General features: G+C 27.5%; 1 protein-coding gene across 1 annotated transcript in view; it reads left to right on the top strand.

The window, feature by feature from the left end:
* LOC136071865 (F-box only protein 7-like) overlaps window positions 1-15,092 on the top strand; it is a 51,456-nt gene that overhangs the window by 15,103 nt on the left and 21,261 nt on the right. Inside the window, exons 3-5 of the mRNA XM_065797406.1 lie at window positions 5,969-6,159; window positions 10,700-10,847; window positions 12,804-12,969. Of these exons, the coding sequence (XP_065653478.1) occupies window positions 5,969-6,159; window positions 10,700-10,847; window positions 12,804-12,969 (505 nt within the window). The remainder of the gene's footprint in view (window positions 1-5,968; window positions 6,160-10,699; window positions 10,848-12,803; window positions 12,970-15,092) is intronic.

The raw sequence follows: 15,092 nt of genomic DNA, 5'->3' as shown, positions 1-15,092 counted from the left end.
GAAAAACAAGTAATAAAAATGTTTCAACTTTTAGGTGGGGTTTTTGCAAATTCATATTGTGAATTGTATTGAAACTTTTAAAATGATGTTTTTAATTCAATACTTGTTATAAAAATAAAAAAAAGTTCAATTATACTTGGAGCATAAATGTGTTTTTTTATTATTATTATTATTATTATTATTATTCTAATTAGTGATGTGCCATCGGCAAAGGCCGATTGAGGCTAATTATAGGGTTTAATGTATGTATATAAAGGTAATATCTTAATATTAGGTATGCAACTTGTATATATAAGGTGTGCCTATGCACCAATTTAGTTTGGCTTAATAGCTAATACTGATGCATTGGCCAATGCCGATTAATCAATCAATGCCATCGGCCAATTAATCGGCCAATGGTTAAGCCGATTAATTGGTTGCTGGTTACCAATAGCATAGGCTAGTAGGTCCAATCACTTCTGATGAATAGGTACATGTTGAATATGTAATTTAAATCCTTAATATTATTGTAATACCCTTAAATAAATACATTAAACCTATTATTAGCCACAATCAGCATTAGCCGATGGCACATCACTAATTCTGATTCACTCCCAACGAGGCTGCAAGCAACCACTATCAAGTTGGGAATTACTAAAAGAAAAAGAAAAGTAAACAATTGACAGAAGACTTAAAAAGTTAAAAAGGCTGTATGAGTTAGAAAAATTTGAATATGGAGAGAGTTCCAAAGGGTTGAAGTGTCGGGAAAAAAACTAGAAGAATAGAAGTTTTTAGAGCATGCAGGGACAGATACAGTAAAAGAATGAGGCTTAAAGACTTGAATGATGAGTCAAGCGAGAAGTAGTTGATAGAACTAGAGATGGTAGCTCCTTTGAGCAACGACCATGATAGTATTTGTAGAAAAGAGAAAGAGCATCATTAAAAGAATCAGCCCAAATGGCAACAGTGTTCCATACAGGGACAAATAAGAGATTTAAAGAAGTAGAGTTAAAGAATGGAATCAGGAGGGAGAAAATGGCAAGCACAATAAAGAAAAGCAACCTTAGCAGATTGTAATTTAGCAATCAATTGTATATATGGTTTCCATATATACAATCGATTGTTAAATTAATAAATACAAATCTACAGTTAAAATTTACATGCCACTCTAAGCCCCAATCTGCTACAGAAGTGAGATCAGATTCGAGATTGGCTGCCTGTTCTAAGAGATTTTTTCTAAGTGGAACTTTATCTGGACCACAAGCCATAGAAAAGTTTAATTGAGAGATGACTTTAGCAACGACATCTCGGGTGACTTGTATGTCTAACTATTGTTTAACCTGTTTAATTGAAATGGAAGGAAGAGAATGACCATAAGATTCAAGAGTCGAATTAAAAGAAAAGTTATTTGCAAATAGTTCTTTCTTATCTTTGGGAGAAGTAATAAGATCAGTTCCATGAATGAGAGATGGAATGTTAGACCTACCTTTGTTATCGGCGCTGTTGAAGATTTTCCATAAGTCTCTAGAGCCTAACTTCTAAGATAAGATGCAAGATTTAGTGAACTAAGAATAATGGAGTTCAGCATCCAACATCAATTTCTTGCAATAATAAATAGCCTTTTGTTCTAAAGAGAGTTGTTCTTTTGAAAAAGATGAAAAAAATGATTATGATTAGATATAACAGCTGCACAAGAAGGTAAAAACCATGGAGTAGAATGAGGCTTGACTTGGAACCAAGGTGAAAGAATAAAAGCTTCCATTCCTGCCTGAATCCAGGAGGTTAGGTAGGAGGCGCATTTTTCAGCTGAGAGAAAAGACATCCACCCAAGGATTGTCAAGAAGAAAATCACAAAAAGAATCCCATTTTGTTTTAGGGTAGTAGTAAGTAGTGCAATGAAAGGGTGAGTCTGAAAAGGAATTACATATGAAAGATTTAAAGAGATCATAGCATGGTCAGAGCCTTCTATAGAAGAAAAAGGAGAAATCGAACACAAGCTTGGATCAGGGACCAGACTTAAATCAATGAGTGAAGATTAATTATTATGGTTGTCCGGAAAATTAGTAACAAAGTTAACTATCTGAGTAAGAAATTGAGAAATGCAGTAGTTATAGGCTTTAGTCCCAGCAGGTCAGTGGTGTTAGAGCCTAGCCATTCAGTGTGATGTGTAACCAATAACAACAATATTGGCATAGGGGTAAAGAGAGAGGGCAATTTGATCAGAAAATACACCTAAAAGAGTGCAATCTTGGAAAGAAGGAAAGAATCAATAAAGAAAAAAATGTAAGGTGATAGAGTGAAGAGGGGCTGAGCGAAAACACATAAAAGAATGGTCAAATAGGTGAATTGATGTGTATGTATACCCCAAGCCAAGCATGTGACTATTGAAGTCTTAGCGAACCAAAGGATAGCACAATCAACACTGAGATCAGAAAAAGGAATTGTCGAATTTAAATTAGTCTTGCTAAGAGCAAGCAAGTCTGATGAATTTTGCAAGTGGTAGGATTTAACTGATGGATGGTTGCAGACCATGAATACTGGTAAAAGTTACATTAAAATAATTAGGTGGTGTGGATGGTTTTTTAGGTTTAATTTTTTGAGTTACTTTTGACATATTTTAAGTCTAAAGAGAACTTGACTCTACTATTATTAATAGTACACTGCTAATAAAAGTAGAGTACTATATGTGTGTGTGTATATATATATATATATATATATAATATATATATATATATATATATATATATATATATATATATATATATATATATATATTAGCCATTCCCAAAAAAAATTTTCAACAACCAATTTTTATGCGAGTGGCTAATGCGAGTTGCGCAGAAGTCATATTTATATAAAAAAAATTTTTGACTAATTTTAAAGCAGTTTACAAGCATTTGCGCAAATAGATTCTGATGTCAAATCCAGTTAATTTGTTCAACGATATATTTTGAATGTGTTCCTGTACCAAAAAAACACTGTGCTTAATAATTTAAGAAATATTTTGTACCACTGATTACGATAGAGAAATTGGCTAATGTAAAGTGATTTTTTACCGATCATTAAGCTTTTTTTCAGTCATATGACAAATTTTATGATTTTTACCTTATTTTGGTATTATTTCATCAACTTATTGTTTTTTTGTCATGTTTGGGGCAGGGGATAAAATTTTAGGGCTTTTTTGTTCCCAGCTTCCAATTACAACTTTTTAAAAAGCATCATTATTTGACATAAGTATAAACATATGAATGTTTGGATTTTGCTCCATGTTAGCTATCTCAAACAAACGCTGGATTCGTTACTGCCACAGATCTCTTGTTTCTGAAGCAAATTTGCTTCAGAATTCAGCGTTTAAATGCTGCAAATGTACAATAAATATTTATATACATATAAATTTTTAGCTTATAAATATCTCAAGAAAATATCTCAAGACAAATATCTCAAGAAAGTATGTAAAATTAAAATAATTTTTAAATTTATATTTAAGGTTCAGAGTTTGCAGTTGGTATCAGGTCAAATTTCAAATGATTAGAACCATTCAATAATGAGAAAGCGAGAAAGCAGTTGCCGTAGCTAGCTCCTTGAATCCACTCTTCTTCTTTTTTAATGGTTCTTTACAAGAACTCTTTATTTGAAGTAGCTTCTAAAGCTTCTCCAAGCTCCTCATCCACTCAACATTATCTTGAATATATTTTATTGTAAGCACAGGAAAATTGAATTTTTTATTACTAAATAATTTTCTTAAAACAAGAAATACGTTTCTTGTTTTAAGAAATAAATATCATACCCTGCAATTTACTTTTAAAAACAAGAAATATATTTCTTGTTTTTGAGAAATAAATTTCTTAAACTATGGTCAATAGATTTATGATTTTGCTGTGGGTTCTGATGAATTGTTTGCAAATTTAACAGATTTTAAAAGTTTTGGAATTGATTGTATCCAAAAAGGTCTGAGGAATTCTCATCTATAGGCATTTTTTCAAACTTTTACTTAGAATATCAAAAATTAACCAGTAGTCTGGTGAAATATACAACTCAAGACCTAGTGGCTGGTCTTTATCAACAAAAATTGCTTTCAGAAGGATTTCAACTTTGACTAAATCTGTTTTTACATCTTTTCGGACCTCCCTTTGTTTTTAATACAGAATTTTTATCATTTTTATAACGTGATCTCTGTCAAAAGATGCCAACGCCCACACAAAACAACTCGTATGGTTTTACCATGATTTGAATTTCACCTCTACTGCAGGTTGGTATTCAATATATATCTGCCAATAGTCTCGTTGATCTTAAAAGTGTAAATTAAAAATGATGCAATGCAGATAAAATAAGGTTTAAAATGACACTGCTAAAAAATTATTACACTTAATTTTGACAAGATAAAATTAAAGTGCTACCTCTATTATTTTCATTTTTACTATATATCTACTGATTTTAAGAAAAGTATGCTAGTGGAAAAAAAAATTGGTTTAGAGTTATTTTCTTTATATCTTACATCTGACTTTAAACCGTTTTGCAAATCATTGTTTTTAAACAATTTGTTTTTTATCACATATTATTCTTAAATAATTAGACTAAAATAACAAAATTTATGAAATTAAGTTTTATTTTAAAAATTGCAGGTCAAAAATCACAATGCCTAGGAGAGAGAAATTTAGTCAACCATTCTATTGATCTCTTTGAGTATTTTATTACTCAGAATAAAAACCTTCCTGACTTTAGAGAAATGCAACTTGAATTTCATGAATTTCAAGGAGTGTAAAACAGCTCCATATTTGTTCATTTTCACCTAATGGTCTGATTTTTTTCCACAAGTTCATAATAATCTCTGCACTTCTCTAAAGTCTAAATGTAAATAATTTTAAAATTAGAAACTTATACATATTGTTTTTGCAAAAAGGTATTTTAAATTTAGCTAGTTTTATCTTAACCTTACTATTATATAAACCTTTTATGGTTTTATGATATAAATAGTTTACTACTGACTTAACAGTTTTATTTACGACTACGGCTATATGAGGCTCTTCGACATGATGGCAGGAGTTTATCAAAAATAATTGTCAGCCAGGAAACTTAGCTAATCTTGTACAAACCCTTTTTAAAAAGCCAGGGATTGAAGTGGGTGAACTGTTTGAAATCAAAAGCATCTAACAAATTTCTAATTGCTGTGTATTGGATCTCAACGCTATTGTGTTTAAAATCCACGTTTTTTTAATTTTATAACAAATTAGTGCGTTTTTAAAATAGTAGTAATAAAAATGCGCATAATCGGTATAGATAAAGAACCTTCAATTATTTGTAATGACATCATTATATAGTTAATGATTTGTAAATTTCTATTCACGCCGATTGTTTGAAAATACCCTATAAAAACTAAAAAAAATGTAAAAATTTTAAACTTTAAAAGAGTAGCATGTGTATAAATAGTTATCAAATAAAATAAAAAATAAAAAAATTTCATTAAGAAAGTAATACCTTGGGAATATTTTATGACACTCCGCATAATCAAATTTGTTCATGAGGGTCAAAATGGGATGGGCTAATATATATATATATATATATATATATATATATATATATATATATATATATATATATATATATATATATATATATATATATATATACATATATACATATATATTGCTGTAAATATATAGGCAATATTGAAAAAATTTTAAAATGAACCCCCTGAAATGACACTGATGACAGCTCACTAAACCACTGAGTTATTGATAATTAGTGTTTAGGAGGAAAACAAATCTAATTATAACTTTATATATATATAGATATATATTTATATATACTATATATAATCATACATATATTCATATATACATACATACATACATACATACATACATACATACATACATACATACATACATACATACATACATACATACATACAAACATACATATATATATATATATATATATATATATATATATATATATATATATATATATATATATATATATATTTTAGGAAGATATTTTTAAAGTTGTTAACATCTATGGGGCAACAAATCTAGATTATGCACTTGAGTTACTGGCAGTGTTGGATGAAAATAAACAACCTGATCTATTATGCAGTTTAAATACTCAACCTCTAAAAAATAATGAAAAGTCCACAAAAGATGTAGTAGTTAAAAATACAAAATTGAATGACGAAATCAAGTATGTATGTATGTATATTTGTATGTATGTGTCTGTATGTATTTACTTAGTTTACTACTTTCTACAACTCTTTGGTTGAATTATGTGCACTTATTTTGAACTATATTAGTATGAGATTAATCATCATTGAAAAAAAAGCAGCATATATTTAAATATATTTATATATACAAGCGTTTACATGTTTATGTATATGTATATGCATCAATTCACCTATTTGTTGAGAAATCAAGTTTGAATCCTTTGACCATTCTTTTATTTGCTTCCGCTTAGCACCTCTTTACTTTATCACCTTTTTCTTTTTTCTTTATCGTTCTCCTTCTTCCCAAGTCTGCACACTTTTAGATGCAATGATTTCTATATATATATATATCTATAAATGATCTCTATATATATATATCTATAAATCTTTCATCTTGTACTTCTTCTTCATACTCATCCTATCATCGTCTTACTTACTACTACCCTAAAGCATGACAGCCCTTGAGCTGATGTCTTTTTTCTCTATGTAAACTCCTGGATCCAGGCAGGTGTGGAAGCTTTTATTCCTTCTTGTCGGTTCCAACTCAAGCCTTATTCTACTCCATGGTTTTCACCTTCTTGTGCAGCTACTATATCTAATCCTAATCTTTTTTTCATATCTTTAAAGCAAAAACAACTCTCATGGGAACAAAAATCTACTTATTATTGCAAAAAATCAACATAAAAAGGTGCTTTCTGATGCTCAGCTCCATTTTTCCCAGATTATGAAATCTTGTATTTTATCTCAAAAGTTAGACTCTTGAGACTTTTGAAAAATCTTCCACAGTATCCATAACAAAGGTAGGACTAACATTCCATATCTAATTCGTAGGGCTGGTTTTATAACCTTTTCTAAAGAGAGGTAATAAGACTAAAGCTGAACTATTTGGAAAGAACTTTTCTTTTACTTTCAAATCTTATGTTCATACTCTTCCTTCTCCTTCAGTTAAACAGGTTAATCCATTGTTAGACATTCAAATCACTTTAGCTTCCATTGCTAAAGTCATATTTCAATTAAACTTTTCTATGGCTTGCATTCCAGACAACATTCCTGTCATAGTCTTACAAAATTGTTCTCCAGAACTCTCTTCAATTCTCTCTAAATTATTTAATAAGTGCTTGACTGAATCTTGTTTTTCTCCTTGCTGAAAAAAATGCCATCTGTGGTTCCTATTTTTTAAAACTCTTGAGAACATTCTGACCCCTCCAACTATCGTCCCATCAGTCTTCAATCTGTTATTAGCAAGGTCTTTGAGTCTTTGATTAACAAATTTCTAACATTCTATTTTGAGTCAAATAAATTACTGACAGACAATCAATACAGTTTTTGATTTTCTCTCTCTCTCTCTACGGCTGACTTGCTAACTGCTGTGACTGAAAGATTCTATTGTGCATTAGATGGAGGCGGAAAGGCTAGGATAATTGCTCCCGACATATTTAAAGTTTTCAATAAAGTTTGGCATGCTGGTCTTCTCCATAAGCTTGCTTCATATGGTAGCTCTAGAAAAGTTTTTGAGATTATCAAATCGTTTCTTTCTAACCACTTTAATAAAGTCATCCTCAAAGGCTAACACTCTTCTTTGTTTTCATTAACTTCTGAGGTACCTCAATGTTTAATCCTTAATCTTGTTTTGTCTCTTATCTACATTAATGATTTTCCTGACAACCTTATATCTAAAGTGGCTCTATTTGCTGATGACTCAAATTTATACTCCTGTCTTGACAAAAAGTCTTCTCTTTTTGATCGCTTAGAACAGGCAGCCGATCTTGAATCTCACCTCACTTCTTTAACAAATTGGAGCTTGCAGTGGTTTGTGATTTTTAACTCCAAACAAAATTCAGTTATTTAACGCAAACAGCTATCACAATACTGTTGACATTACTATATTAATAAAAGGCAACCCTCTTAGTCCTCTTCTTTATGTGGTCTTGGATTTTAGTTCACTACTGACCTTCAATGAAAATTATATATATATTTGATTCCTAAATTATCGTCTGCTAAGGTTGCTTTTCTTTTACCTGCTTGCCATTTTCTTACTCTATTCTTTTTCCTGATTCTATTCTCAGCCTCTACAAATCACTTATTAATTCTTGTATGGGATACTGTTGTCATATTTAGGCTGGTTCTTCTAATGATGCTCTTTCTCTTCTAGACAAGGTCCAAAAATGCATTTATTCATGGACATTGATTCCTTAATGAATCCATTGACTCTTCTTCCTAGTCCCATGGGGTACTAACTCTGAATCTAAGTCACTATGAAATTTATTGTTAATTCTCTAATTAAGTATCTCATCTCCATGATTTACCCAAATTGGCATGAATTGAGGTTGTTCACCTTTAAGTTTCCTAAATGTCAGATTAACCCTATGATATAAAAAGCAAACTGTTATTGTTAGGGGCGTTAAATTTTGTGAAAATCCCTGCCTGGGTACTCAAGCATCCATTACAAAAGTTTATAAAAGTTGTAATTATAAACAGTTAATAAAAATTATTTTTTACTTATAACTGAATTTTAAATGTTATTATTGCAAATATTTTACAAGCAAAGTATTAAGTAAAAACAACAAAAGCTTTTACAAAACATTTAATTGTTACAAATAAATGAATGCCATTTTTCTTACAACATTTTAGTTGTTTAAAATTTTTTATTAAAAAGTTTCTTTTAAAATAAGGTTTTTTTGAACTAAGTCAATGCTTTTTGAAGAAGAAACTGAAAACATTTTAAATATAATTTGATCAACTAAAACTTGGATTTCTTTAAATGACTTCAAAATATGTTTTTTATCTTCCAGGTTTTAAAAGTTTTGTCTGAGAGACCAACTAACAAATGAGTTCGGGGATTTCAGATACTCAAATAACTTTTCAAACGTTATATTACAATTAATGATTTAAAACTTCAAATTATAATTGTTATGGCAACCACAACCGGGCACCTGGGTACCCATTGACAACATTAGATATTGCATTAATAAATTTTTTCCTTGAATGCTTTACTTTGCTCATCTTCACGTTCACTCATCTTCAATTGTAAACAATTGTTGTTTCAATACTGACAACAGTACTTTACCTTTGTGGCAACATATGCTATTGATACCTTTCTCATGGGGCTCATCACAACACATAATGCATCAGTTATTGCTGCCAATGTTTTACTTACTTTAAATGCAGCTTTTTCTGTTGAATCTTATTTACTATACCAGATGCTTTTAGGCTGTTTGTTGCCAGTTGACCATCATTCAACATCTCTACATGATTTACATGGCTTTTCTTCACATTTCTTTTTTCTTATTTCAGCTAAATCACAGTCATTCAATCCCTCCTTAACTTTAGTTTGGTTTTTTTTTGAGATAATAATACTGCTTTTCTACACCAATTCAATCAACTCATTATCATTCAAACCATTCTTAACTTTGGCTGCACTTTACTGCCATGAAAATAATATTATCTACTAATAGTTACTATACTAATTACTACTTAAATTTAAGTATTTTAAAGATATAATAACTTTATTTTACTTACCACCATCACTAGACGTGTCAATCGATGTTTAAAAGAAGATATAATATCAATTTGGGTATTTTTTCAATTTGGTAAACTTCTTATTAAAATAGATTATTTAATCAAATCTTTTTTAATACAATAAAAATGATTGAAATATATTAAAAATAAATACAAGCTTATAAAATATTTTTTGCTTTAATTTCTTTGTTTGGCTTAGTAGCATAGGCAGTCAATAAGCGTACAAAATAGTAAAAACTGATAAAACTGATAAAAACTGTTACAAAATAATCGTAATGAAGACACTATAAGGATTAGATTAAATCAGCAAAATAAATCAAGTTTGTTTGTAGTAAATTGAAACAATTTTTCTGTGGCTTGAACTTAAAAACTTTACAGGAATCATTAACCAATCGGCGTTGAGCTGCTAATACAAATGGAAGTCATTAACCAATCGGTGTTGACCTGCTCACACAAATAAGAGACTTTAACCAATCAATATTGAGCTGTTAAGGCAGCTGTTAACTAATTAAATTAGTTAATTGAGAAATTAAAGTTCATTTTTATTTTTTAGTCAATTATATTTGATATGTTAAAGAGTGAGATAAGTGAGTAAGGATCGTATTTAAATTAGCAATTAATTAAGTCAATATTAAATGTAGTTTCTGCCACAGGTAAGTAGAGCAGAGAGAAGAATAAAGAGTTTTACATTCTTCTTATGCCAACATAGCAACTTGTATCTCTAAATATAACCTCATTCCTATTCCTGATTCTATTGCCTTTTTTTCTGTTCACACATACCTGAAACACAATAAGTTCATTATATCCACTTTGCATCAATTTTTTTAATAGTTACTTATTTAAATGGGACTATTGAAATTTCATTTATAGACCTTATTTGTGAAGATCTCTTTTTGCACATAGAGTTTTACCTAAAATAAGATAAATAAAATTATTCATTTTATGTCTCTTTTGTACTTATTTATTGTTAATTATTATTCTAAAAAATTATTACTTTTTTAGAAATCATGGTTCAAACTTATCTCACAGTGATATAGTTGATGCATTAGCAGTTTTATCAAAGGAAGAGAGTTGTGAAACAGATGCAGATTTTTTGTGCTTGGCATTACACGTATTGATGTCAATGAATGGATTTTCGACTTTAGATGAGGTAAACATTTTATTATTTATAGTATTATAAGAAACATTTAATGTTAGCAAGATTAATTGTCTCTTATAATACTATAAATAATATAGGTTAAAGGTTTGAATTCTTATGAGAAGAAGAAAAATTTATATAAAATAACTGACTAATATATGTTGTATAATATATTGTATATACATTATTATAAAAAAATTATGAAAAATGTTATTTTATCTCGTTAGTTTTGTCTTGTTTTTACTAAATTTATGTACTTAAATATTCACTCTCAAAAAGACCATTGATAAACTAAAGAGTTAGTTAAAAAGTAGAAAAGTGGTTCAGAAAATTTAAAAGTTGCGCATTTGAAGCAGAAAAATACAAAAAGAGAGTTCAGTCTTTGCTTCAGATGTCTTCAAACACAAGTCAGTAGCTGGAGTTGCCATTTGCCCATGATGATTATTTTTTATTGAAACACCATCTCCACCATCACCTATCCCTTTACTTTACCATCTCTTTACTTTATACTATATTAAAATATATATATATTATATAACTAGAGGTATAAAATATATATACTTAAAGGGATATAAATTATATACCTCGCCTTTACTTAAACAAGAACCCTAAGGCAGGGATATTTATCAGACTTTATTTCTCTTAATCTTTGCTTAGAAATGCAAATCCTGCAAGGTAGTAGGGCATGGTAGCATTACATGTTATTAGTAGCAGGGTGATCATGATGATGATCCTGAATCTTTCCTGAATATCAGATATCTGCGTTGAACATGAATTTTAAAGATTTTAACTACTTTCTGATATTTTATATTACCTTATTATATTTTGAAGAAAATTAACAATCATTTAAATTTATATTGGTTATGTTAAATTTGTATTGAGTACATTCTGAGCAATCATTTAATAAAAATTAATAAAAAATAACAAAGAAATGTTGCAATGCTAAAATCAGTTGTTATAGCAAATTAATTCTAAGCCAGATTTATGGGGAACTTAATCTCCTGTATTTAACCAGGCACGAAGCTTTTATTCAATTTTTTTTTCATGTGCTATTTCAGATGCTATCTTTTTTTTAGTTTTTATTACAAGAACAACTCTCCTGAGAAAAAACCTCTTTTTAAATCTTCTCATTTTATCTTGACAATAATAATGTAATAATGAATAATGATAATAATGAATAACGAATAATAAAGAATAATGTAATAGTTAATGTAAAATGGTATTATCTGGCAGCAGTTCAAATTGTGGCATTGTTACACCAAGGTCCACAAATCTCAGACTACTTAATCATGTATTTTAAGGTGTTGAGTTCTAAATGCTTTTATCTAAGGTGTTGAGTTCTAAATGCTTTTATCTAAGGTGTTGAGTTCTAAATGCTTTTATCTAAGGTGTTGAGTTCTAAATGCTTTTATCTAAGGTGTTGAGTTCTAAATGCTTTTATCTAAGGTGTTGAGTTCTAAATGTTTTTATCTAAGGTGTTGAGTTCTAAATGCTTTTATCTAAGGTGTTGAGTTCTAAATGCTTTTATCTAAGGTGTTGAGTTCTAAATGCTTTTATCTAAGGTGTTGAGTTCTAAATGCTTATTTGGAAAATATTTAACAGTGTCATTAATAAAAGTTTAGGTTTAACATTTTATCTCTCATTCGTGGATCTAATTTCCTCTTAAGGAAAATATTTCATAAACCATAACCCTAATTATAATTTTGTTTTCATAAAATTTAAAATTTTCTGTAGTATATTTTCTGTTTATTCTTTTTTGTACTTTTTTTTTTTTTATTTTTTTGTTTTTTTTTTTTTTTTACTTTTACTTTACAAATGAGTAAAACCACTTTATTATGTCAATTTAAAAAAAGAAAAATCAGTGTTAATTTCTAAAAGGTTTTTCTTAAGACTCTATTTGTAATATTACCTGCCAAGCAATTAATTTTAAAAGAAATTCTAGCTATTTTATAAATTTTTCATTTCTAGTCAAACTCTTTTTCAAATACAAAACCTGATCTTATGGCAAAACCTCCGATTGGTTGGAAAAATTCAGCTATGAAATGTTATAGGCTACAGTACTCACATGGTTTATTGAAAGATATATCATGTTGCATATCATGCACAGTACTTGGTCAAACTCTAGTTGTGTTAGGTAGTTTTACATTTATTTTTAATGTAACATTTATTTCAGCAAAAAAAATATTTAAAGAATTTTAAAATCCTTTTTCTTTCATTTTTTTCTTCTGAAAAACTGTCTGGATTCTGGATTTTAACAATCAAGTTCACAAACTGTTTAAGAACAGTGCTTGCTTAACTACAAAAAAGTATATGTATGTGTAAAAATATATATTTATATACATCTGTATATGTATGCACACACTTATCTTTTATATATATACATATGTATGTGTGTGTCTATATATATATATATATATTTATTTATATATATATATATATATATATATATATATATATATATATATATATATATATATATATATATATATATATTTATATACACAATGAATTACAATATCCTTAAAATACTGGATAGAATGATTTTCTTTCAATATAAAACAAATTTAGATTGTTTTTTTAAGAAAAGTAGGCGTGTGCTGTTTAAAATGTCTGCAGAAATGTAAACAATACTGTTAAAATGATCAAAATAAGTACAAAAAAGTAAAATATATATTTATAAGTATTTTTGACAATTATAAATATTTAATAAGTAGTTCAGTTCAAAATTATTTTTGATGGTTTAAAAAATAACAGCAATTGCTATAAAAACTTAAAATCTGGTATCAAAAAGTAAAATCAATATATAAATAAAGAATAGGATTTTGAAATTGTTTTTCAAAAGTTATTAATTAAACTTTAAAAATTTATTTAAAACTACAAGAAATTATTCAGACTTGGCCAGGAAGGCATGCGATTTCAAGTCTTTATATGACCACGCAAATATTATTTTTGTTTTGATGATTTAACCATGGTTTTTAACAAATGCCCTGAAAAAATTGATTTTCAATTACATTGAAAATAAATAACTTCAACATGTTTATCTTTAATTAAATTTTAATTAAAGATAAAAGTGTTTAAAATAAACGTTTATCTTTAATTAAATTTTAATTTAAAATAAACTTTTAATTAAAGATAAGATTTTAATTAAAGTATCATCGAAAGTTGTAAATTTTTTATTTGTATTATTTAATTATATAAAATTGTTTATATGTAAAAATAAAAAAAGTAAAAATTTAAAAAAAAAAAATTTTATGAGTGACAACTTTAAACAGCAAAGGTCTCTTTGATAAACTATACATAAGAATCATTAAAGTTTTTGTTGAGAAGAAGAAAAAAAGACAAACTTTTTTAAAAGCTGTTTGAATTAAATAACTTTGATCTTTACTTATGTTTTTATATTATTGAAACACATTTAAATAAAGTAACAAATCACTGCTAATGATTTTTTATAAAAAAATTAATGAATAATATATATTTTTTTATATTTATATAAGCATTTATTTTTTATTATAAATGTTCTTATATAAAAAAAAATTATATCAACTTTTTAAATAAACAATTTAAATATTTTTTCTTTTGTGCGAAGAACTGTGTGCACATTTAAAAGTTTAACAAAAGTTGTTTAATAATTTGTTACTTTATTTAAAAAATGTTTCGCATAATATTATGTTATAAAAACATTAGTGAAAGACAAACGAAGTTATTTATTCCATACATAATTTAGATAATCTTATTGTTATAGTTTATAAGTTATTTTAAGTTTTAGTTTTATTTTTGTTATTTTAGTTTTAGTTAAGTTGTTTTTATTTTGTTTTTTGTTAATTTTTTTACAAAGATTTATTTGTTTCTTTTACAATAAATTTTTTTTTAAGTATCTTTATAGTTAAGTTAAGATTATTTTTTTAGTGCATTTTTAAAATGTATACAAATTTTCAAAACATATAAACAGCCGTGGTCAAGTTAAGTAAAATCAATCTTTCACAAAGTGAGTTGTGATAATATTAATAATATTATCACTATTATTGTTTTACAATAATTGTTTTAATAATTGTTTATCATCGTAATTATGTATCACCAGTTTATAACTATTTATAAATGTCCCTCAATATTGTATGTGTATGCAGTTGTTATATGTAATTTTATTTTTTTATATTCTATATATATTCGTTCTAATCTACATCTTTAAATTTTTAAAATTATGGAATCTTTTTTTTTTATCCAATTGAAAAAAGTTGTTTTTTCTATAAAAATTTCGAT

This window comes from Hydra vulgaris, chromosome 05 (assembly GCF_038396675.1).
Source record: "Hydra vulgaris chromosome 05, alternate assembly HydraT2T_AEP".
In the NCBI taxonomy this organism is placed as follows: domain Eukaryota; kingdom Metazoa; phylum Cnidaria; class Hydrozoa; order Anthoathecata; family Hydridae; genus Hydra; species Hydra vulgaris.
This window is presented reverse-complemented; position numbering and strand designations above follow the sequence as displayed.